The sequence below is a fragment of the Salvelinus alpinus genome, chromosome 3, assembly GCF_045679555.1.
Source record: "Salvelinus alpinus chromosome 3, SLU_Salpinus.1, whole genome shotgun sequence".
Taxonomy (NCBI): Eukaryota; Metazoa; Chordata; class Actinopteri; order Salmoniformes; family Salmonidae; genus Salvelinus; species Salvelinus alpinus.
In genome coordinates, this window is record NC_092088.1 from 72060875 (window position 1) to 72084625 (window position 23751).

Below are 23751 nucleotides of genomic sequence, written 5' to 3' on the forward strand. Positions count from 1 at the left end.
CCCTCAAATGTTTAGTAAAAGAAATGTCCTCTGCCCTGTGGAGAAGGGATGGGAGCGTGGTTCACAGCCACTCTTGACTGGTAACACTGAATGCTTCAGAGGGAGACAGAATGCAGGAATTTGAAGTGGATACCATGGGAAGTGGTGAAGAGGCAGCACTTTAATCTTAACATTTGGGAGAGATGTGTTGTGTGCCTCCCACTAAAACTGAACCCACTATCAGCTTTTAATACTGTTCCAATTACCAACCATCCAATGCCATAGCACTCAACTCAGGGCTGGTTTCCCAGACACCGATCAAGCTTAGTCCTAGACTAAAAAGCTATTTCAATAGAGATTCTCTTTAGTCCAGGACTAAGTTTGATCTGTGTCCAGGAAACCAACCATCGGTGTAAAACTTTGTTCACGGTATAATAACTTATGTGCCATTTACATTGAGTATGTTTGTCTCTGTGTCTGGTTGGTTTCAGGTGCAGTAATCCAGCTAGGGAGAGGGACTATATTCCGTTTCAACCATCCTAAAGAAGCTGCACATCTCAGAGAGCAACGCAAGGTGAGTCACACCACAACCACTCTTACTAACCCAAACCCCCCAGACCACACCACAACCACTCTTACTAACCCAAACCCCCCAGACCACACCACAACCACTCTTACTAACCCAAACCCCCCAGACCACACCACAACCACTCTTACTAACCCAAACCCCCCAGACCACACCACAACCACTCTTACTAACCCAAACCCCCCAGACCACACCACAACCACTCTTACTAACCCAGACCACACCACAACTGCTTTTACTAACCCAGACCACACCACAACCGCTCTTACTAACCCAGACCACACCACAACCGCTCTTACTAACCCAGACCACACCACAACCGCTCTTACTAACCCAGACCACACCACAACCGCTCTTACTAACCCAGACCACACCACAACCGCTCTTACTAACCCAGACCACACCACAACCGCTCTTACTAACCCAGACCACACCACAACCGCTCTTACTAACCCAGACCACACCACAACCGCTCTTACTAACCCAGACCACACCACAACCGCTCTTACTAACCCAGACCACACCACAACCGCTCTTACTAACCCAGACCACACCACAACCGCTCTTACTAACCCAGACCACACCACAACCGCTCTTACTAACCCAGACCACACCACAACCGCTCTTACTAACCCAGACCACACCACAACCGCTCTTACTAACCCAGACCACACCACAACCGCTCTTATTCTCTTAGAGCCAGTTTCCCGGACACCGACTAAGCCTATCCCTGGACTAAAAAACACTTTCAATAGACAATTTACATTGAGCATGCTCTTTATTCCAGGGCTAGTTTTGTATTCATATTTTTGGGAAACCAGTCCTTGCAACCCAACCAACTCTTATTTCCAGACCAGAGTAAACTCAGCCCAGAACATAACCTTACATTTCCCTAACTTTCCTGTTATAGATCAGTTAGCTTGTGATTTCTGCTCAAGTTTATCTAACCCAGTACGTAAAGTCATTTGCATTTCTTAGTCTCGGAGTCATAATTAGTGCTGTGCCGTCGGATATATATCAAACAAGGAAAAAACACATCTTCAAAGAAATGCATCTTCCACTTCCTCTAAGCTATCACTGTAAATACTGTATCTCCTCCTACTTTACCATGTCTGTACACACCACACACACACACAGATATGTGAAGCACTTCTGGTAACACCTGCTGGCATAATACTTCATAGCTTGTTATCAACAAGTATTTATTTATAATGTCTTATAATAAGGCATATAATATGCTCTCAAGGTGGCTGGTATTTAGTCAGGATCATGAGATGATTCTAAGACATAAGGGGGTCATATATTGTATGCTTATGACAAGTCTAGTCTAACTGAATTAAAATGCATTATATACCTGCTGGTTTTAAGTACTGTAAAGTGTTACCGAACTGCTTCTTTGGATAATGGGCTGTAACTGGCAGGTTCCAGGCTCAGTGCTCTTTATAGTGTACTACTTTTGACCAGGGACCATAGGGCACTTTGTAGGGAATAGGGTTCGATTTGGGACGCTGACATCCATCTACTGAGGCAGGTTCAGCAGGTAATGGTAGAGTTCCAGGTTGTTAAGTCATTTTAATATAGAGTATATTTCATGAAGCCAGTGACTGATGCAAGAGTTTCTATACCAACAATTATAGTGCTCACATTTATAGTTATTAATTTGTATTGTGGACAAAACATTTTTTCTTCATTATTTAAAATTGGGTAATAAAAATGGATCACAAAAAGAAATTGCGTTGTGGGTCTTCCTTCCTGTATGCATTTATGTGGGGTTGAAATTAAGTTTCAATATGTTCAAGCAGAGTGCCTAGTGAAAGTCTACACACCCCTCTTCACATTTTAATGCCTTTAAAACTAAAATGGGATTAAATTGGATTTTGTCCTACTGATCTTCACAACCTTCTCCACATTTTAAAGCCAAAGAGAAATTATAGAACATTTTCCAAATTAATAAAAAAAGCAAGTCAAGAGTTAATACTAGCTGTAGGAACCTTTTGGTAGCCATTACATCTGTAAGCTCTATTGAATAAGATTGTACCAACTCTTAGGTCAACATATATACAAAAAGATTCAGTCCAATTGCTCAAGCTCAATAAATTTGCTTGGGAATCATTGGACAGCAATGACGCTGGAGGAGATGGTTGCTGTTTTTAGGGGCTCCTAACCAATTGTGCTATTGTGTAATTTTTAACTTACTTTGTACATAATGTTTCTGCCAACGTCTCTTATGACCGAAAAGAGCTTCTGGATATCAGGACAGTGATAACTCCCCTCGCACTGGACAAATATTTTTTTCTTTAACGAGTCAAGGCAAAGGATTTAAATCCCAAATCCCTGTCAATCGCTTGAAGAGACGCAGATATCGGGGACGTAGTTTGGGATGCCTTGTAAGGATCCGAAGGCGAGGATCCGCCTCTACCATCAGTCCTATTAGCCAACGTGCAATAATTGGATAATAAAATCGATGAGCTCCGATCAAGACTAACCTACCAACGGGACATTAAAAACTGTAATATCTGATGTTTAACCGAGTCGTCGTTGCTGAACGACGACATGGATAACATACAGTTGGCTGGGTTTTCCATACATCGGCAAGATAGAACAGCTGCCTCCGGTAAGTCAAGGGGTGGCGGTCTGTCTATTGTTAAATAACAGCTGGTTCACAAAATCTAATATTAAGGAAGTCTCAAGGTTTTTTTCATCTGACGTAGAGTATCTCATGATAAGCTGTAGGCCACACTATTTACCAAGAGTTTTCATCTATATTTTACATAGCTGTCTATTTACCACCACAAACCGATGCCGGCACTAAGACCACACTCAACAAGCTGTTTAAGGCCATAAGCAAAGAAGAAAATGCTCATCCAGAGGCGACGCTCATTGTGGCCGGGGACTTTAATGCAGGGAAACTTTTAAATACGTTTTACATCATTTCTACCAGCATGTTACATGTGCAACCAGAGGGGAAAAAACTCGAGACCACCTTTACTCCACACACAGAGATGCGTACAAAGCTCTCCCTCGCCCTCCATTTGGCAAATAATATGACCATAACTAAAGCAGGAAGTACCAGTGACTCGCTCAATATGGAAATGCTCAGATGACACAGATGCTAAGCTACTGGAATGTTTTGCTAGCACAGACTGAATGTTCCGGTATTCTTTCAATGGCATTGAGGAGTACACCACATCAGTCACTGGCTTCGTGAATAAGGACATCGATGATGTCGTCCCCACAGTGACTGTACCTACATACTAGAGGTCGACCGATTATGATTTTTCAATGCCGATACCGATACCGATTATTGGAGGACAAAAAAAGCCAATGCCGATTTAAGGGGACGATTTTTTTTATATAAAAAAACAAAAACGTTTTTTAAATATATATATCATACACACACACACATTTTTGTAATAATGACAATTGCAACAATATTGAATGAACAATGAACACTTAACTTAATATAATACACACACACGCACACAGCTCTGAAGTGACAATGATACTGAAGAGTCTGCTTAGGAGACAAATACTCTCAACTGTTTGAATAAAAATAGAGTTTAAGTTACCTGTGATGAATGTTGAAAACAACTTTAATTTCTATATGCAGGAAATCCTATTTTAATAATGGGCATGGTAAGAATTGACAACCAAAGTGCGAGTCATAATTCCCATGACACCTTCTAGCAAAATCTGAAAAGCGGTTCCTTCATTTATTCCATAGGATATTTTTAGATTCACTTAAAATAAGGTCTGTGTTTCGTGTAGGCTTACATCACCGTGCCAATTTTATAACTGTGTAGATATCCATAGGACAAGGTAACTGATCAATATTGGCTAAATATAAGCGAAGATACATTTTTTTGTAGAGTGGATTTATGAAAATATGTTGACAAACGTTACCTTATCCTAGTGAGATTTACACTGGTATCAAAACATCGAGGCGGTTTAAGCCTGCACGAAACACAGACCTTATTTGAAGTAGATCAAGACATTCTCTATGGAAGACATGAACGGTAAAATAACGAAGGAACCCCTTTCAAATTCAGCCGTAAGTTATTACAGGAATTATAACGCGTCGACTATTTCTCTCTAAACCATATACCTTTGACTAATCCGGAAACTATCACCTCGAAAACAAAACGTTTATTCCGTTCCGTATTTTATCGAACGGGTGGCATCCATGAGTCTAAATATTCCTGTTACATTGCACAACCTTCAATGTTGTCATAATTACGTAAAATTCTGGCAAATTAGTTCGCAAAGAGCCAGGCGGCCCAAACTGTTGCATATACCCTGACTCTGCGTGCAATGAACGCAAGAGAAATGACACAATTTCACCTGGTTAATATTGCCTGCTAACCTGGATTTCTTTTAGCTAAATATGCAGGTTTAAAAAATATATACTTGTGTATTGATTTTAAGAAAGGCATTGATGTTTATGGTTAAGTACACATTGGAGCAATGACAGTCATTGATTGATTGTTTTTTATAAGATAAGTTTAATGCTAGCTAGCAACTTACCTTCGCTTACTGCATTCGCTAACAGGCAGGCTCCTCGTGGAGTGCAATGTAATCAGGTGTTAGAGCATTGGACTAGTTAACTGTAAGGTTGCAAGATTGGATCCCCCGAGCTGACAAGGTTAAAAAGGCAGAACGTTCCTAGGCCGTCATTGAAAATAAGAATATTAACTGACTTGCCTAGTTAAATAAAGATTAAATAAAGGTGTAAAAAATTAAAATAAAATAAAAAATAGGCAAATCGGCGCCCAAAAATACAAATTTCCGATTGTTATGAAAACTTGAAATCGGCCCCGATTAATCGGCCATTCCGATTAATCGGTCGACCTCTACTACATACCCCAACCAGAAGTCATGGATTACAGGCAACATCCGCACTGAGCTAAAGGGTAAAGCTGCCTCTTTCATGGAGCAGGACTCGAACCTGGAAGCTTAGAAGAAATCCCGCTAAGGCCTCCGACGAACCATCAAACAGGCAAAGCGTCAATACAGGACTAAGATTGGATCGTACTACACCAGCTCCAACACTCGTCGGATGTGGCAGTGCTTGCAATCTATTACGGACTACAAAGGGAAGCACAGCCGCGAGCTTCCCAGTGACACAAGCCTACCAGACGAGCTAAATTACTTCAATGCTCGCTTCGAGGCAAGCAACACTGAAGCATGCATGAGAGCACCAACTGTTCCAGATGACTGTGATCACGCTGTCCGTAGCCGATGTGAGTAAGACCTTTTTTAAATATATCAACCTTCACAAGGCCACAGGGCCAGATGGATTACCAGGATGTGTACTCCGAGCATGCGCTGACCTACTGGCAAGTGTCTACACTGACATTTTCAAACTGGCCCTGACCGGCTCTGTAATACCAACATGTTTCAAGCAGACCACCATAGTCCCTGTGCCCAAGAACACGAAGGCAAACTGCCTAAATGCCTACCGACCCGTAGCACTCAAGTCTGTAGCATGAAGTGCTTTGAAAGGCTGGTCATATCTCACATCAACACCATTATCCCAGAAACCCTAGACCCACTCCAATTTGCATACCGCTCCAACAGATCCACAGATGATGCAGTCTCTATTGCACTCCACACTGCCCTTTCCCACCTGGACAAAAGGAACACCTACGTGAGAATTCTATTCATTGACTACAGCTCGTGTTCAACACCATAGTGCCCTCAAAGCTCATCACTAAGCTAAGGACCCTGGGACTAAACACCTCCCTCTGCAACTGGACTTCCTGACGGGCCACCCCCAGGTGGTAAGGGTAGGTAGCAACGCATCTGCCATGCTGATCCTCAACACGGAGGCCCCTCATGGGTGCGTGCTCAGTCCCCTCCTGTACTCCCTGTTCACCCATTTCTGCATGGCCAAGCACGACTCCAACATCCTTACGTTTGCCGACGACACAACAGTGGTAGGCCTGATCACTGACAATGATGAGACAGCCTATAGACCTGGCAGTGTGGTGTCAGGATAACAACCTCTCCCTCAACATGATCAAGACAAAGGAGATGATTGTGGACTACAGGAAAATGAGGGCCAAGCACGTCCCCATTCTCATCGACAGGGCTGTAGTGGAGCAGGTCGAGAGCTTCAGGTTCATTGATTTCCATGTCACCAACAAACTATCATGGTCCAAGCACACCAAGACAGTCGTGAAGTGAGCACGACAACGCGTATTCCCCCTCAGGAGACTGGAAAGATTTGTCATGGGTCCTTAGATCCTCAAAAGGTTCTACAGCTGCACCATCGAGAGCATCCTGACTGGTTGCATCACTGCCTGGTATGGCAACTGCTCGGCCTCTGACCGCGCCCCAGTACATCATCACTGGGGCCAAGCTTCCTGCCATCCAGGACCTCTACACTGGTGTCCGAGGAAGGAAAGCCCAGAAATTGTCAGACTAGTCACTCTAGTCATAGAATGTTTCCTCTGTTACGCACGGAAAGTGGTACCGGAATGCCAACTCTAGGTCCAAATTGGCACCTTAACATTTTCTACTCCCAAGCCATAAGACACAACCGAACAGCTAATCAAATGGCTACCCGGACTATTTGCATTTGCACTTTCACTAAGCACTGTAATTGCCCGGTCTTTGGAAGGACGACAAGTGTATAGATCAGGAACAGCATGTTCGATGTCTCCAAAACCATTTGGAGCTTAGTTTCCATTATGTCCATGAAGTCCTTTGGTGGGACCTCTTATGTTTGCAACATCCAGTTGTTTTTACGAGTGAAAGGGTGTGTGTAATACTGTGTATCTTATGTTTTCTCCCAGAGTGGCCTTCTCTCCAGCCTTTCCTTGACCGACTTCTCCAGGCTTTTCCATTCTGGGTGAGTTAACACGCATGCATGCATGCACGCACACACACACACACACACACCCCTGAAACCCCTCTCCACTCCCACTACATTGCAACTACACAACCATGGCATTTGATGGGTATTCTAAATTCTGGGTAAAAATTAGATACCTTACTGTAACGGTTTTCCATTTAAAATGGTAAAAAAGACAGGTGGTAGTTTCATCAGCTGTTGTGCAATATGATTTTTGAATGCACAGGGCCTATAAAAATAGTAGGCTTCTCCAGTCAAAGATGACGTTACATGAATAAAAAATTGAGGATCGAAACACCATAAAGGAGGAGGCTTATTTACATTGTGGTCCTCCTCGGCATTGCTTATTGCCTAGTGTTGGTCAGTCTGGCATGAAGACCAAATAAAACCCATTCCTCATTGTTCCATCTGTCTGGCATGAAAACCAAATAAAACCCATTTGTCACTACTCCCTGCAATTGAAGTGTAAGTGGGGAGCGTACACACACACACACACACACACTCCTGTAGACCACTGATGGAGTAGGACACAGCAGGCTTCTCTCAGCCTCTGTGTGGGGGGGATCACAGTAGGCCTGTGTTTTTTGGCTCCTAGGCCTGGTTGTGTGATCTGATATTCTGGTGTTACAGCTACTACTCCTGTCTGACTTGTAATTTACTCCGCAAGACAACGTCCCCTAACAACGGCACAGCACTTTCTCCTGCAGGCTTTAGACAGAAGATATGATTTGGAGAGGGGATTGAGGGAGATGGAGGGAGAGACGAGGGATGGATGGAGGGAGGAAGATGTAGTGGGAGGGAGCGTCTGCAAGGGAGTGAGGAGAAAAGATGGGGGGGGAGTGAAGGAGACAAAGATAGAAGACAGGAGATGGAGAGGACGAGCTAGTCAGATGAGATGGATGTCCACTCGTGCTAGTGGGTGATATTGAGAATGCAATCTTGGAGAAGTTCAGAGGTCGTATATCCTTGTGGGTTTCAGAGAGATAAGATACAACCAACACATCTCCAACACTGAAAGATAGCAGACAGACAAAACAAAGCTAAAACAGAGATATGACAACATGCAGCCACCATAGTTACCACACACTGAAGCCGGGTGGACAGTTTCTCACATTAAACCACTTTTTTTTTTTTTGTCTTGCCAACGTAATGGTGCGCAGACTAAACTATGTAGCACAGACGGGTGTCGCACACTACAAGATTCTTCACTTGGTCGTGAGGATTCTCGAGCTGTGGCTAAAATCAAATTTTATTTGTCACATGCGCGAAAATACAACGGGTGTGGACCTTACAGTGAAATGCTTGTTATTGACTGTACTTTTGTTTATCCCACATGTAACTCTGTTGTTTTTTGTCACACTGCTTTGCTTTATCTTGGCCAGGTCGCAGTTGTAAATGAGAACTTGTTCTCAACTGGCCTACCTAGTTAAATAAAGGTGAAAAAAAACAATGCAGTTAAAAATAATTCAAATAAGAAACAAAAGTAAATAATAACAATAGCGAGACTATATATACAGGGGGGGGGGTACCGGTACAATGTGCTTGGGCACCGGTTAGTTGAGGTAATATGTACAGTGGGGCAAAAAAGTATTTTGTCAGCCACCAATTGTGCAAGTTCTCCCACTTAAAAAGATGAGAGAGGCCTGTAATTTTCATCATAGGTACACTTCAACTATGACAGACAAAATGAGGAAAAAAAATCCAGAAAATCACATTGTAGGATTTTTAATGAATTTATTTGCAAATTATGGTGGAAAATAAGTATTTGGTCAATAACAAAAGTTTATCTCAATACTTTGTTATATACCCTTTGTTGGCAATGACAGAGGTCAAACGTTTTCTGTAAGTCTTCACAAGGTTTTCACACACTGTTGCTGGTATTTTGGCCCATTCCTCCATGCAGATCTCCTCTAGAGCAGTGATGTTTTGGGGCTGTTGCTGGGCAACACGGACTTTCAACTCCCTCCAAAGATTTTCTATGGGGTTGAGATCTGGAGACTGGCTAGGCCACTCCAGGACCTTGAAATGCTTCTTACGAAGCCACTCCTTCGTTGCCCGGGCGGTGTGTTTGGGATCATTGTCATGCTGAAAGACCCAGCCACGTTTCATCTTCAATGCCCTTGCTGATGGAAGGAGGTTTTCACTCAAAATCTCATGATACATGGCCCCATTCATTCTTTCCTTTACACGGATCAGTCGTCCTGGTCCCTTTGCAGAAAAACAGCCCCAAAGCATGATGTTTCCACCCCCATGCTTCACAGTAGGTATGGTGTTCTTTGGATGCAACTCAGCATTCTTTGTCCCCCAAACACGGCGAGTTGAGTTTTTACCAAAAAGTTCTATTTTGGTTTCATCTGACCATATGACATTCTCCCAATCTTCTTCTGGATCATCCAAATGCTCTCTAGCAAACTTCAGACGGGCCTGGACATGTACTGGCTTAAGCAGGGGGGCACGTCTGGCACTGCAGGATTTGAGTCCCTGGCGGCGTAGTGTGTTACTGATGGTAGGCTTTGTTACTTTGGTCCCAGCTCTCTGCAGGTTATTCACTAGGTCCCCCCCGTGTGGTTCTGGGATTTTTGCTCACTGTTCTTGTGATCATTTTGACCCCACGGGGTGAGATCTTGCGTGGAGCCCCAGATCGAGGGAGATTATCAGTGGTCTTGTATGTCTTCCATTTCCTAATAATTGCTCCCACAGTTGATTTCTTCAAACCAAGCTGCTTACCTATTGCAGATTCAGTCTTCCCAGCCTGGTGCAGGTCTACAATTTTGTTTCTGGTGTCCTTTGACAGCTCTTTGGTCTTGGCCATAGTGGAGTTTGGAGTGTGACTGTTTGAGGTTGTGGACAGGTGTCTTTTATACTGATAACAAGTTCAAACAGGTGCCATTAATACAGGTAACGAGTGAAGGACAGAGGAGCCTCTTAAAGAAGAAGTTACAGGTCTGTGAGAGGCAGAAATCTTGCTTGTTTGTAGGTGACCAAATACTTATTTTCCACCATAATTTGCAAATAAATTCATAAAAAATCCTACAATGTGATTTTCTAATTTTGTCTGTCATAGTTGAAGTGTACCTATGATGAAAATTACAGGCCTCATCTTTTTAAGTGGGAGAACTTGCACAATTGGTGGCTGAGTAAATATTTTTTTGCCCCACTGTATGTCAGAAGGAATGGGCCAAAATTCAACCAACTTATTGTGGGAAGCTACCCGTAACATTTTAACCAAGTTAAACAATTTAAATGCAATGCTACCAAATACTAATTGAGTGTATGTAAACTTCTGACCCACTGGGAATGTGATGGAAAAAATAAAAGCTGAAATAAATAATTCTCTATTATTCTGACATTTCACATTCTTAAAATAAAGTGGTGATCCTAACTGACCTAAGACAGGGAATTTTACTAGGATTAAATGTCAGGAATTGTGAAAAACTGAGTTTAAATGTATTCGGCTAAAGTGTATTTAAACTTCCGACTTCAACTGTGTGTATGTATACATACATACATACATACATACATACATACATACATACATACATACATACATACATACATACATACATACATACATACATACATACATACATACATACATACACACACACCTGTCTTGCTGTACTTGTGAGGACGTTTTGGGGATCAACAATCTGTTTCAATTCAAAATACTATTTTCCCTAACCCTAATTCTAACCCCTAACCTTTAAACTTAACCTCTAAGCCTAAAATAGCCTTTTTACAAGTGAGGACCGGCAAAACGTCCAGACTTTAGATTTTTTTTGTTGGTTTACGATTCTTATGAGGACGTCTAGTAAAGTATAGTAAAACGTGTCGCACGCGTGCTCGCGCACACACACTGTTCGATTTGAATAGCAAACAGCCCCAATGTCTGGATAAGGATTATGAGACACTCAACTAGCTGTGAAGTGAAGCAGAATGACTGTGTGCGTGTAGATTGGAGGATTAACATAAAGTACAATACTGGGTGTGCGTCCCAAATGGCACCCTATTTCTTATGTTCCCTGGTCAAAAGTAGTGCACTATACAGGAACCAGGGTGCTATTTGTTACACAACCTCTATCTGGGAGTGTGGGGGGGAGGAGAACACAGAGCGAAACCAAATATACAGCTCAAGAAGATATCTGACAGCAGACTTAGCGAGGGCTAAATGTATTATGCTATTAGTGTGTGTGTGTGTGTCTGCACATGTGCATGAGTCTCTTGTGTCACAGCATGAAACTAATTTAAATCGCTTTTGGGAAAAAAAGTTACTGCCAGCGGGATAAACCCCCAATTGCTCTGAACCTCCACCCCCCTCGTCTTTTATATATTGTTAGGTCCTCATTTCTGAGTAAAAACTTGACGGACACTATGAAAGCTTAAACCAAGTTTATTCTTCCCAGAGGATCAATACAGCTGCATTAAACAAAGACATTGTTCACACAAGTACTGATATTTAACCCTTTCTCCTAGGCTGAGTTGAGTCAATTTCTCCTACTGCTAGGCAGGAAACTAAATAATTTGCCCGTAAACTTTTCATTCTCCCTTAACGTGACCTGACCTCGACCCCCTTCATCACTAATCCATGGCTCTCTCCCCTTATCAATGCCTGCCACGTGATCGCTTTCCCTGCACTCAGCACATTCCAAGCTTAATTGCACACACTATTATACCTTCCTCCTACAGATAACCATTAACTTCTGGTGTAGACCCTCTAAACCTAAGCACTCAATATTTCAATAGGATACCTGATAATTAACCCTATCCCAAGTTTAGGAGTTAGTACCCAGAGTCTATCGATCTAGAGAGGGAGAGAGAGATCCATGTCCTCTGGCTTAACCGCTGCCTTATCGAGATCCTATTAAATTACTTTACCAATATGGATGATTTCTAGTGTTCTAATTCTTAATTATATGGCTACCTCCTTCTCCACCAACAGGATGGATGTGTTCGCTGTAGCAGGAGAGAATGGAGACTATAGACAACAGAGGAGCTCTGTGCTCTCTCAACTACAAACCTGTACGGTTCTGGTACGTACACACAGTGACATAAACACGTACATTCATAGATGGATACTGTGCTAGTGGATGGGTAAACCTTTTACTAACTAACAATGGGGCAAATTTGCAAAATGTTTCTAACAAAAAGGTAAAATAGAGATTAAGGGTTTAAGATAAACCCACTTCACATGTTGTCTAACAGTCAGACTATGGTGTAGGCTGCGTATCTATCTCCACAGCATGCCCAATACATTGCTTTATTCCATGTGTATGTGAGTGCTCTGAACGTCGCCATCTCAGCTCTAGTCAGGTCGGGTTTCACATCTTCTTTGCAAATTGTTAGATAATAATATAATGGCTACTCCTGTCCCCTGCCTCGGCCTAATGCATTCACGCACGCACACACACACAGCCTAATACAGACTTTTATGGAGCATGAAATGCCTGTTCCCTTGGCTTGGTTTCTTTGTTTAATATGCACATATTTCAAACCCATTACCTTCCTGCAGGGTTTTCAGAGCCGACCTCAGAGAAAACGACTAGCGTTTTGTGAAAGCACATTGTACACAAAGCAAGACGTTAGTGTGTTTACATCTCTCCCCGTCTCTCTCTCCCGCTCCCCCTCTCTCTGATCCTCACTCCATTGGCTTGTTAATGCTTTGATTAATGGTTTTTCTACAGAAGAAAACAGACATGCTTTAAATACTTGAAAAGGTTTTTTTATTTTTTATTGGCAATGTGGGTTAACTGTAGCTTTCTTATCAGTCCTTTTACTTTCGAATGAACAATTTCTGTTAAAAACAAACAGGCTACCTGGTTATATGAGGAATGACTTGTTTCAAAAATGTGAAACATGAAGCCGAAGTTATTTATCATGTTTTTCTCTCTCACCCAGACAGAGACCATGTCTATGGAGGCTCCTGTCTCTGTCTCTCGTCATCCTTCAGCGTGTTATGCTGTACCTCTTCAGATTGGAGCCGGAGCCCCTCAGCATCTTCAGGCCGTCTCCTCTCTGCATGCTGGGGTAAACAGGTGGAGCTTCGGTGCAGCTGAGGGCCGTGAACGGCCCTGCAGTAGTGCTAATGAAGAGAGCCAGAGGAGGGCCAGGGCCTCCCCAGTCCACCGGACAGGGACTCCTACTCTCACTCCCACTGCCTTGGAACAGGATAGCCTGCAGCAGGGATTGGAAGGAGAGGTGGAAGAGTGGGACTCGTGTCATCAATCAGGGTCTGGGGTGGGAGTGTCTGATAGGTGGCTGGAGAGAGCTCTACTTCTGCGTAGAGCGAGGGAAGAGGGAGGACTCTATTGGGGTGAGGAGGCCTGGTCTGGACCTGGGGACAGAGACGAGGAAAGGAACCGAGCCCTCCAGCAGACACCTGTCCTCCTGGTCCAGCAGGCTGATGTATATACCGTTGGGCCGGAGGGGCTACCGGGGCCTGCTAACAAGAGCCCAGGTGTCCTGTCAGGCCTACCTGATGGCTGCAGGGTCCTGGGAGGGGTCCTGGCAACTGACTGCTGCAGACGGGACCTGTCCAGGGCCGGAGCCCGCTACGGTGGCCCTGCAGGGACCTCATTAGGCACTGCTGTATCCTATCTGCAGAGAGGAGACGGAGGAGGAATAGACGGGTGGACGGAGGAACGAACGGACCGTGCCCACCTCCCACAGGCCAGCAGCAGCTCAACATACACACAGACCTCTCCCTCTCGGTTTGACACACACACCCCCTCTATGTCTCAGCTCGACAATCACAGCCAGGCAACACACACTGCCACTCGGCAGGACAGACACAGACGTAGCCAGGCGGTACGCGGCCTACCGCTAGAGGCTTTGGAGGGCCAGTTCAGTCGTGTCATGATGGATCGATTCAGGATGACGGTGGAGGGCCACAGGGAGAATGACAAGGAGGGGGAGGCTGGGGCTAGGAGGGAAGAGGTGGAGCAGAGCTTCAGGCTGGGCGCTCTGGTCAGCAGGGTGTTTAGGGAGAAGGAGAAGCAGTTCTCTGTCTCTGGACTAAGTGCTCTGGTTAGAAGGGTATGCCAGATCTCTGGGATTGGAGGGGAGCAGGAGCTAGACTCTCTGGGGGAAGAGGTCTCTGGGATGGGTTCTCTGGTCAGCAGGGGGCTCTCCTGGATGTTTCCGGACACAGGCAGTCTCCGCAGCTCCACCCCCAGGATCCTGCAGCAGGTCTGGGAAGGTACAGGAGTTCTGCATCCTGGAGCTGGGGGAGGAGCCAGCTCCAACTGGTCCAGTCAGGTTGTGAGGGAAAGTCAGGTGCTGTCGGTGGTCAAAGATAGCCAGGTCTTCTCATTGGTCAGAGAGAGTCGCATGTACTCCCTGGTCCGAGACAGTCAGGTGTTCTCTATGGTAAGTGAGCTGCCGTTTGTGCATCACATCAGCACAGAGCTAACTCAAGACTTCAGGATCATTCACAATGAGCTCACTCAGGTTCTTCAGCCAGTGGAGTCAACTGGACTCCAGCAGAAAGCTATTGACCTCAACACAACACCAGAAATAAAACTGCCCCTAGTCCACAACACTGTCCTCAGCACAGTACCAAGCCTGTACCCAGCCCACAACACCATAGAATTTGCAAATAAACAGAGCACAGGTAAAGAAGTGGATTGGAGAGCAGAGGACCAGAGTCCCATCAGTGAACTGGCTTGTACATCGGAGCAGGAGGGTAGAGAGGAAGCTCTAGCTAAGTCGGAGGAACAGAGTCCCGTCAGAGAACTACAGTGTACATCAGACCACGAGGGTGGAGAGGAAGCTCCCGCTAAGTCAGAAGAACCAAGTTCCATCAGAGAAGTGGAGTGTACATCAGAGCTGGAGGGCAGAGAGGAAGCTCTAACCAAGTCAGAAGAACCAAGTCCCATCAGAGAAGTGGAGTGTACATTGGAGCAGGAGGGCAAAGAGGAAGCTCTAGCTAAGTCGGAGGAACAGAGACCCATCACAGAATTGGAGTGTACATCAGAGAACGAGGGCAGAGAGGAAGCTCTAGCTAAGTCGGAGGAACAGAGACCCATCACAGAACTGGAGTGTACATCAGAGAACGAGGGTGGAGAGGAAGCTCTAGCTAAGTCGGAGGAACAGAGACCCATCACAGAACTGGAGTGTACATCAGAGAACGAGGGCAAAGAGGAAGCTCTAGCTAAGTCGGAGGAACAGAGACCCATCACAGAACTGGAGTGTACATCAGAGAACGAGGGCAAAGAGGAAGCTCTAGCTAAGTCGGAGGAACAGAGACCCATCACAGAATTGGAGTGTACATCAGAGAACGAGGGTGGAGAGGAAGCTCTAGCTAAGTCAGAGGAACAGAGTATAACCAAGGAGGCGCTGTGGCCATCAAAGGACCAGATCGAGATCGTGGAGGACCAACATTGTGTCACTTGTGGAGCCAAGAGCACCAAGTCACAGCCCCCTCCAGAGCAGCGTAACAACACCAGTTCCACAGGCCCAGAGAATATCTTTATTCCTGGGCATGGGAATCAGAGGACTGATGATGTTCAGGTGTATTATGGGGTGTGTTTTCTTTTCGTAAAAAAAACATATATAATAATTGTAAATTGTGATTAAATAATTCAGCCTTCGCTGCTATTGATACCATGGGTGCGTTCACTACGAGAAAATGGTTTCCAACGTTTAATTCAATGGAGATGGCCACTGTATTTAACGACCAGAACAGTGTGATTATGGTGGCCCAGAGGGAGATTTTATATGGTGTTTTCTGCACGAGTTTTACGATTTCAAATGGTCACACCCATATTGATCTGGCCACACCGCAAAGGCTGCTGAAGAACGATGTGCACCGTTTTGGGTAAACGTGTCGTTCAGTGCAAACGTCAAGCAACGTAGCAAACGCTGAATCGAACTGAACGCACATATGTAACTTTGCTTTAATAAAGTAAACCATTTTCTCTTTCTCTCAGAGCCTGGTGGAGTTCCCAGGGGCTCTGGTTAAACTCCAGTCCCTTCCCGTATCCACCCTCCTGGGCTGTCTCCAGTCCGTCCTCCCCTCCGTCTTCACCTCACAGAGACTACTGGCTCTCTACTGGCTGGGCGTGACTAACTGCAGCCAGCCCCACCCACACCTCGCCCTTGTTCTCCTATTGGAGTCCTGCCTCTACGCCCTGACCTTTGACCCTGACACGCCAGATCAGACCACGTCTCTGACAGTGTTCCACCACCTCCCCCTGCTACAGATTAAGGAGATCCTGGTAGGCTGTTATTTTATTTGAAAAAATGTATATTATATAAATGTTATTGTTCTACCAATTAATAATTATTCTTTGTACCTACTAAGATTTTTACATTTCTTTATCAGCATTATCAGCATCCAGATTTTTCTATATATTCACTATATACACTACCGTTCAAAAGTTTGGGGTCAGTTAGAACTGTCCTTGTTTTTCAAAGAAAAGCAAATTTTTGTAAATGTGTAAACATTTAATGTTGTAAATGACTATTGTAGCTGGAAACGGCTTATTTTATTTTTTAAATTGAATATCTACGTAGGTGTACTATGGTGGAAAATTTCAAGATTATGTTATAATTCTTTTATTGCATCGAATGGTTGTTTTATGCATCAGAATAGAGTATTATTATAACTATTGTGTGTGTGTTCTACTGAGGATGGGCCTCTGGGAGATAACACTGACAGGAGATTTACGATGTCTTTTGGGTGATAAAACCTAAAGGTCATTCCAGAGCATGACCCATTCTATACATCTGTTGTTCGTCATGTAGGTTGAAAGGGGTGTATCTTGGCTATAAAATACTTTTGTACTTTTGTCTCGGGCTCTTAACGAATCATCTGAGTTTGATTTGTCGAGCAGCCATCGCTATTGCAAAGCTCTCACTAATAAAGATTTAGTTTAAGTATAACTCTGACTTGTGTGAAAAGTTTGTCTCTCCTCATTTGATAATACAGAAATTAACCACCACAGTACAGAGGCCCATTATCAGCAACCATCACTCCTGTTTCAATGGCACGTTGTGTTAGCTAATCCAAGTTTATAATTTTAAAAGGCTAATTGATAATTAGAAAACCATTTTGCAGTTATGTTAGCACATATGAAAACTGTTGTGCTGATTTTAAAGAAGCAATAAAACTGGTCTTCTTTAGACTAGTTGAGTATCTGGAGCATCACCATTTGTGGGTTTGATTACAGGCTCAAAATGGCAAGAAGAAATGGCCTTTCTTCTGAAACTCGTCAGTCTATTCTTGTTCTGAGAAATTAAGTCTATTCCATGCGAGAAATTGACAAGAAACTGAGGATCTCGTACAACGCTGTGTACTACTCCCTTCACAGAACAGCACAAACTGGCCCTAACCAGAATAGAAAGAGTGGGAGGCCCCGGTGCACAACTGAGCAAGAGGATAAGTACATTTAGTGTCTCTTTGAGAACAGACAGCTCACAAGTCCTCAACTGGAAGCTTCATTAAATAGTACCCGCAAAACACCAGTCTCAACAGTGAAGAGGCGACTCCGGAATGCTGGCCTTCTAGGCAGAGTTGCAAAGAAAAAGCCATATCTCAGACTGGCCAATAAAAATAAAAGATTAAGATGGGCAAAAGAGCACAGACAATGGACAGAGAAACTCTGCCAAGAAGGCCAGCATCCCGGAGTCGCCTCTTCACTGTTGACGTTTAGACGGGTGTTTTCCGGGTACTATTTAATGAAGCTGCCAGTTGAGGACTTGTGAGGCTTCTTTAATCACCAGAACAGTTTTCAGCTGTGCTAACATAACTGCAAAAGGGTTTTCTAATGATCAATTAGCCTTTTAAAATGATAAACTTGGATTAGCTAACACAACGTGCCATTGGAACACGGGAGTGATGGTTGCTGATAATGGGCCTCTGTACGCCTATGTAGATATTCCATAAAAAATCAGGCGTTTCCAGCTACAATAGTCATTTACAACAATGTCTAAACTGTATTTCTGATCAATTTGATGCTATTTTAATGGACAAAAAAATGTGTTTTTCTTTCAAAAACAAGGACATTTCTAAGTGACCCCAAACGTTTGAACGGTAGTATATATACAAAAGTATGTGGACACCCCTTCGAATGAGTGGTTTTGGTAATTTCAGCCACACCCGTTGCTGACAGGTGTATAAAATTGAGCACGCAGCCCATGATTTTGGAATGAGATGTTTGATAAGTGTCTACATACTTTTGATCATGTAGTTTATATCCATCTGTTCATCTATTCATTTATCCATCCATCCAGGTGGGTTTTGGCAGTCAGAGCCTGCGTCTCAAGGCCTACAGTGAGGAGTGTGTCCTCACCCTCTACACCCACAGGTAAAGGACAGAACCAAGGTGCTTAACTCTTATCCTCTAAACAAATGAATGGGTGCTTGGAAACAACAGTGGATCAAGAACGATCGTTAATCAAATGGTCCATTTTTTTTCCAGATAGGCCAGCACTTGAATATAAGTAGATTGTAAAGTAGTTTACTAAGAAATGTTGCTGAAATATATATATATATATTTAAACAAAGCTTCAGTTGCACCCTATACCTCCAAACCCACAGCCAGACCCTCACCCAGGCCCTCACCCACACCCTGCTTGGGGTACTCTGTCCTGGGGACCAGCGAGTGTCCCAACACCCCCTCCTGGTGGAGAACCTGATGGTTCTGTCTCTGGACTGGAAGGCCCAGGCACCTGACCTGCTGTTGAATGATGAACTCAGGCTGTCTGGCCAGTTCCACAAGACCCTAGCTGACCTGGTCTACCTCGTCCATGGCAACATGAACCGGTATGGTAGTAGTAGTAGTAGTAGTGGTGGTCTTAGGCTGTCTGGCCAGTTCCACAAGACCCTAGCTGACCTGGTCTACCTCGTCCATGGCAACATGAACCGGTATGGTAGTAGTAGTAGTAGTAGTGGTGGTCTTAGGCTGTCTGGCCAGTTCCACAAAACCATAGCTGACCTGGTCTACCTCCTACACAGTAACATGCCCAGGTAGTAGTATTTCCTGTTCTTGAAAGGATAGCTCAAATATTATAGCTCTATTTCTTCTATTCAGTGTCTGTGTTTCAGGGAAAGCAAGTCAGTGGGCAGTTGAGAGGTAAAGATCTAGATCGATCGATAGATCCTATCTAATCTATATATACACACACAGTTGAAGTCGGAAGATTACATACACCTTAGCCAAATACATTTAAACTCAGTTTTTCACAATTCCTGACATTTAATCCTATTAAAAATTCCCTGTCTTAGGTCAGTTAGGATCGCCACTTTATTTTAAGAATGTAAAATGTCAGAATAATAGTAGAGAGAATGATTTATTTCAGCTTTTATTTCTTCCATCACATTCCCAGTGGGTCAGAAGTTTACATACACTCAATTAGTATTTGGAAGCATTGCCTTTAAATTGTTTAACTTGAGGCAAACGTTTCGCGTAGCCTTCTACAAGCTTCCCACAATAAGTTGGGTGAATTTTGGCCCATTCCTCGTGACAGAGCAGGTGTAACTGAGTCAGGTTTGTAGGCCTCCTTGCTCGCACACGCTTTTTCAGTTCAGCCCATGACATTTCTTTAGGATTGAGGTCAGGGCTTTGTGATGGTCACTCCAATACTTTGACTTTGTTGTCCTTAAACCATTTTGCCACAACTTTGGAAGTATGCTTGGGGTCATTGTCCATTTGGAAGACCCATTTGCGACCAAGCTTTAACTTCCTGACTGATGTCTTGAGATGTTGCTTCAATATATCCACCTAATGTTCCTCCCTCATGATGCCATCTATTTTGTGAAGTGCACCAGTCCCTCCTGCAGCAAAGCACCCCCACAACATGATGCTGCCACCCCCGTGCTTCACGGTTGGGATGGTGTTCTTCGGCTTGCAAGCATCCCCCTTTTTCCTCCAAACATAACGATGGTCATTATGGCCAAGCAGTTCTATTTTTGTTTCATCAGACCAGAGGACATTTCTCCAAAAAGTACAATCTTTGTCCCCATGTGCAGTTGCAAACCGTAGTCTGGCTTTTTTATGGCGGTTTTGGAGCAGTGGCTTCACGGCCGTTCAGGTTCTGTCAATATAGGACTCGTTTTACTGTGGATATAGATACTTTTGTACCTGTTTCCTCCAGCATCTTCACAAGGTCCTTTGCTGCTGTTCTGGGATTAATTTGCACTTTTCGCACCAAAGTACGTTCATCTTTAGGAGACAGAACGCGTCTCCTTCCTGAGCTGTATGACGGCTTTGTGGTCCCATGGTGTTTATACTTGCATACTGTTGTTTGTACAGATGAACGTGGTACCTTCAGGCGTTTGGAAATTGCTCCCAAGTATGAACCAGACTTGTGGAGGTCTACAATTTATTTTCTGAGATCTTGGCTGATTTCTTTTGATTTTCTCATGATGTCAAGCAAAGAGGCACTGAGTTTGAAGGTAGGCTTTGAAATACATCCACAGGTACACCTCCAATTTACTCAAATGATGTCAATTAGCCTATCAAAAGCTTCTAAAGCCATGACATAATTTTCTGGAATTTTCCAAGCTGTTTAAAGGCACAGTCAATTTAGTGTATGTGAACTTCTGACCCACTGGAATTGTGATACATTGAATTATAAGTGAAATAATCTGTCTGTTAACAATTGTTGGAAAAACAACTTGTGTCATGCACAAAGTAGATGTCATATATATATATATATATATATATATATATATATATATATATATATATATATATACACACACACAAAATAAACCTAAAATGTTTTCGTCTTTTCAGAGAGAAGCCTCATCTGGGAGAGGTTAGACTGCTGCTTTACACCAGCGTTGGTGTGACAACGACCCCTGACCCCAGACCTGACCCCTGGGCCCAGCTCCTCCTCACAGACACACACCTGGGACTGGTGCAGGTACATTAACTATGTCAAATACATTTCTTAATAAATTAATACATTCATTAATTTATGCAGGAGGATGCGCAAAGCACTCACTCACTCGTTCACTTAGGAGGATACAGTGTTCCACCCCGCCCCCCACCACGTCCCCCTGCTGTCCCGCCAGGCCCAGTTCAAGGGGGTGACCCTCCGTTGCCTCTCCGACGTCCGCTGTGTGATAGTCCGAGACGGGGTTGGGAGCTCGACCAGTGTGGGTGGAGATGGAGCCGGGGATGAAGGTATTTGATTTATATGGCCATTTAAAACACAATTCAACCACACATATGGATACAGTTTATTTAAATTAATCAACAAAAACAGTTTAACAACTTATTTCTGTATGGTCTTAGGTGGGGCAACCAGGCTGGACATCATCCTGTCTCAGGACTGGAGGACCAGGAGAGAGAGGCCTAGAGGTCACCCTGAAAGAGGTGCTGTTGCTGAAGCTGATGGAAGTGCGGTAGGGGGGGTAGCTGGAGCTAGTGTCCTGTCTGCTGCCTCTAATTCATGTCCTCCGCAGCAGCAGGCTGAAGTATGGAAATTACATTTCAGCTGCTCCTCCGAGGCCGCCTGTCTGATTAATCACTTGTCAAACGTCTGAATGGTCACTGATCAAGGACTAGAGGACTGGACAGAACATAATGAACTACAGAACAGGTACCAGTTCTGTCCGGTCCTAACTCTCATCGAGAGGACGGCAAGGTGTGTGTTTGCTCACTGAGTGGCAGTCAAGGGTCCAATGTATCTCAAACAAACAATGGAGAATATCGCTACCATTAAGCTCTTTAGGGCCAGTTTCCCGAACACAGACTAAACCTAGTCATGGACTTAACAGCAGGCTCAAAAGACAACCTCCTTATTCCTTATAGTCCAGGGAACAGGCCCATAGAGTATAGTAATACATTGATGATGTGTTTAAGTTTTGGTGAATGTTTCCATGCACATAGTTCTAGGCAATTTCTAAATCAAATGTTCCACTTTCACGTTAATTTAAAGAGACTCCGGGACATGACGTCGTAGTGGTTCTTAGTGGGTCAATTTCCGCAAAAACTAAGAGCATTGAAGCGCGAGGCTCAACTTCTCCGCTGTCTTGGTGCCCTAGCTACCAGCGAACACATGCGCATGAGCAGATATTGTGTGTGACTGAGAGCGAAGTCCTGAATCTCGCTCATCTCAATATTTGCGGAGCTGCTTGTGGCCACATCATTTCGCAGTCTACCTTTTTAAGTCTTTCTGAAATGCACTATATTTGTTTCTCTTCTGTTCAAGGCTGTGTGTTATTGTTAGTCTGTTCATACTGTTTTTGTTCACCTTGTGGAGGGAATACAGGACACTTGGTTCTACAGAATGTAAGCCATTTTAAGGGAAGATGTGAAGGGCACAAATAATTGCAGGGTAAGCTTTTTAAGCATATTTGAACATTTGACCACAAAACAGACCAGTGTTAAATATTTTTTTTTAAATAGCGTTTTATGGACATGTGTAAACGATGAATGTATTTTATACCAAATAAAGTCATGCAATTGAAATTAAATATATTTCGAATATTTGCCTGTCATAATTTAAAAATACATGTATTAAAATGATCATGTTTACAATGCTGCAGGTGGCAAGGCTGTTTGTTTTTGTTTGTTTGTAAACTAATAAAAGTAATTGTTTTTTGATTTGTCAATCAATTGTTTATAGTAGACTTGTGTGAAGGGTTGAAACTCATCAGAATGTAGCTGACGCTGCTCATTCTTTGAATCTCTCTGGCGCCATGATCTAATTGCCCTTTGTTTTCCTGTCTTTCACACATTCTGTCTCATCTCTCTCTCCATCTCTGTCTGGCTGTCTTTCTCCCCCCCTCTTCTGTCTCTCTGTGTTGGTCTGTCTCTTTCGCTTGCTCTCTCTCTCTCTCTCTGTGTCTCTCTGTGTCTCTCTGTGTCTCTCTGTGTCTCTCTGTGTCTCTCTGTGTCTCTCTGTGTCTCTCTGTGTCTCTCTCTGTCTCTCTCTGTCTCTCTGTGTGTGATAACTCTGTCAGTAACTTGCTTCCTCTTGTCCCTCAGGACCCAGCCTAGGGTAAATCAGTATTCTACTCCAAGCTCGGCACCACACACACACACCTGTCTAAGTGCCTGAGGTCAAGGTGAACCTCTTAACTGCTATTTCCCAGCTCCTACACCCAATACCCAATAGATTTTCCCATGCCTTTCCAGTTAACATTGCGCTGGATAGGCCTTTTGTAGTGGATAAAAACTGATGATGTTGGTTTAACAGCTAATCATCATGGTCCATCTAAGAATTTGAGGTCAAACTAATTTATAAGCTGACAGGTAGACAGGCTGAGTGCACATACACTGAGATCAGGACTGACTGTGCTCCAACACAGCCGGCTAAATTACAGGCCCAGCAGCAGCAGAGTGCAATAAGTCCTGCTTTCTCTTCCTCTCCTAGT

At 43.8% G+C, this 23751-nt stretch overlaps 1 protein-coding gene across 5 annotated transcripts in view; it reads left to right on the forward strand.

Annotated features, from left to right (window-relative positions):
- The window catches only part of LOC139571261 (uncharacterized), a 63744-nt gene extending 40758 nt beyond the window's left edge, over positions 1-22986 (forward strand). For 4 of the 5 annotated variants that reach the window (XM_071393955.1, XM_071393957.1, XM_071393956.1 and 1 more), the window contains 10 exons: positions 471-553; positions 7363-7418; positions 12361-12451; positions 13317-15941; positions 16349-16636; positions 18654-18727; positions 18961-19185; positions 21161-21290; positions 21388-21553; positions 21665-22986. In XM_071393955.1, coding sequence (XP_071250056.1) covers positions 471-553; positions 7363-7418; positions 12361-12451; positions 13317-15941; positions 16349-16636; positions 18654-18727; positions 18961-19185; positions 21161-21290; positions 21388-21553; positions 21665-21915 — 3989 coding nt within the window. In that variant the 3' untranslated portion in view covers positions 21916-22986. Of the gene's footprint in view, positions 1-470; positions 554-7362; positions 7419-12360; positions 12452-13316; positions 15942-16348; positions 16637-18653; positions 18746-18960; positions 19186-21160; positions 21291-21387; positions 21554-21664 lie in introns of those variants that run through there. The other variant, XM_071393959.1, reaches the window with a different exon arrangement.
- Positions 22987-23751: the final 765 nt, after the last annotated feature.